Genomic DNA, 1,126 nt, shown 5'->3' with positions numbered 1-1,126 from the left:
GTGTGTGTGTGTGTGTGTGTGTGTGTGTGTGTGTGTGTGTGTGTGTGTGTGTGTGTGTGTGTGTGTGTGTTCTCTGCAGGTTTATATGTACGCAGCATGGCGTGGTTGGGCCATCCCCATGTTCCTGTTGCTGGCCATCCTCCGCCTCTCATTGAATTACCTCATCTCCAGGTCAGTTCCCACCTGCAGTCAGCCTCTATGTGGCCAGAACCAGAACAAAAAGAGGTGCTTGAGGATTTTGTCTGAAAACAGGTTCTTGCTCAAAATTTTATCAAAGCTGTAAAATGTTTTTTTTTTTTTTCAGTTATCTACTTCTTTATATTAAAAATGGGGGGGGGGGGGCACTTTCTACCTACAGTTTAATTTCTTTTTTTTTCTTTTTTTGTTGCTGTCAGTTTCTAAAATTTATATAAAAAGTTTCCAAACTAAATAAAGTTTAGTCAGGTTTACTGTTAAACAGTGGTGTTCCGTCAGGGCCAGCAAAGCCTTCTCTGCTGGCCTAAACACAATCAGAATCACTAGTTTTCTTCATTTCATAGTTTTTCTCCTGGCTGCGCAGCTTCCAGCAGCTTGTATTTATTTAGAGCTTTTATCCAATCATATTTTGATCGTCATCTGTTGCTAAGGTCCACAAATCTGCCTCAGGCCTTCCAAACGAGCAGTGAAGGCACCTGGAGGGTGAAACACATGGCAGCGATACTGTTGCTTTGACCAATCAGGTGCTGAGGTGAAGACACCAGAGCCTGCTGACTGGCCTCGGACAGCATCAACATTTTCACATCGTTTGATTGGCTGATCAGAGAGCAGGAGTCAGAACCAGGAAACTAGATTTCTGTAGCGTCTTACAAGCTAAACGCTGAGCGGATGTTCTCAGCGTTACAGGAAATTAAAACTTATAACAAACATACAGAACAGAACAGACTGGACTTTCAGTCATGGCGGTGATAGAAAAGGACTTATTGTTGAAACGAAAGGCCATGAGGACCTGTATGACAGAGGAGACAGATTTTTCTTGAAGAAAAAAAAAGATAGAGTTTTTAAACGGATTAAAAAAAGCTTCAGTGAGTAAAATATATGTTATTTAAATGTCTTATTTAGTTATCAGCTTATTATATATTATATAACC

At 40.7% G+C, this 1,126-nt stretch overlaps 1 protein-coding gene across 1 annotated transcript in view; it reads left to right on the top strand.

The window, feature by feature from the left end:
- LOC106530947 (GRAM domain-containing protein 4) overlaps positions 1–1,126 on the top strand; it is a gene marked incomplete at its 5' end in the record, with an annotated part of 29,583 nt that overhangs the window by 9,346 nt on the left and 19,111 nt on the right. The window contains 1 exon segment of the mRNA XM_014026678.1: positions 80–171. Coding sequence (XP_013882132.1) covers positions 80–171 — 92 coding nt within the window.

This window comes from Austrofundulus limnaeus, unplaced genomic scaffold (genome assembly GCF_001266775.1).
Source record: "Austrofundulus limnaeus strain Quisiro unplaced genomic scaffold, Austrofundulus_limnaeus-1.0 Scaffold580, whole genome shotgun sequence".
Taxonomy (NCBI): Eukaryota; Metazoa; Chordata; class Actinopteri; order Cyprinodontiformes; family Rivulidae; genus Austrofundulus; species Austrofundulus limnaeus.
Note: the sequence above shows the minus strand (reverse complement) of the source record. Positions and strands in the feature narration are given on the sequence as shown.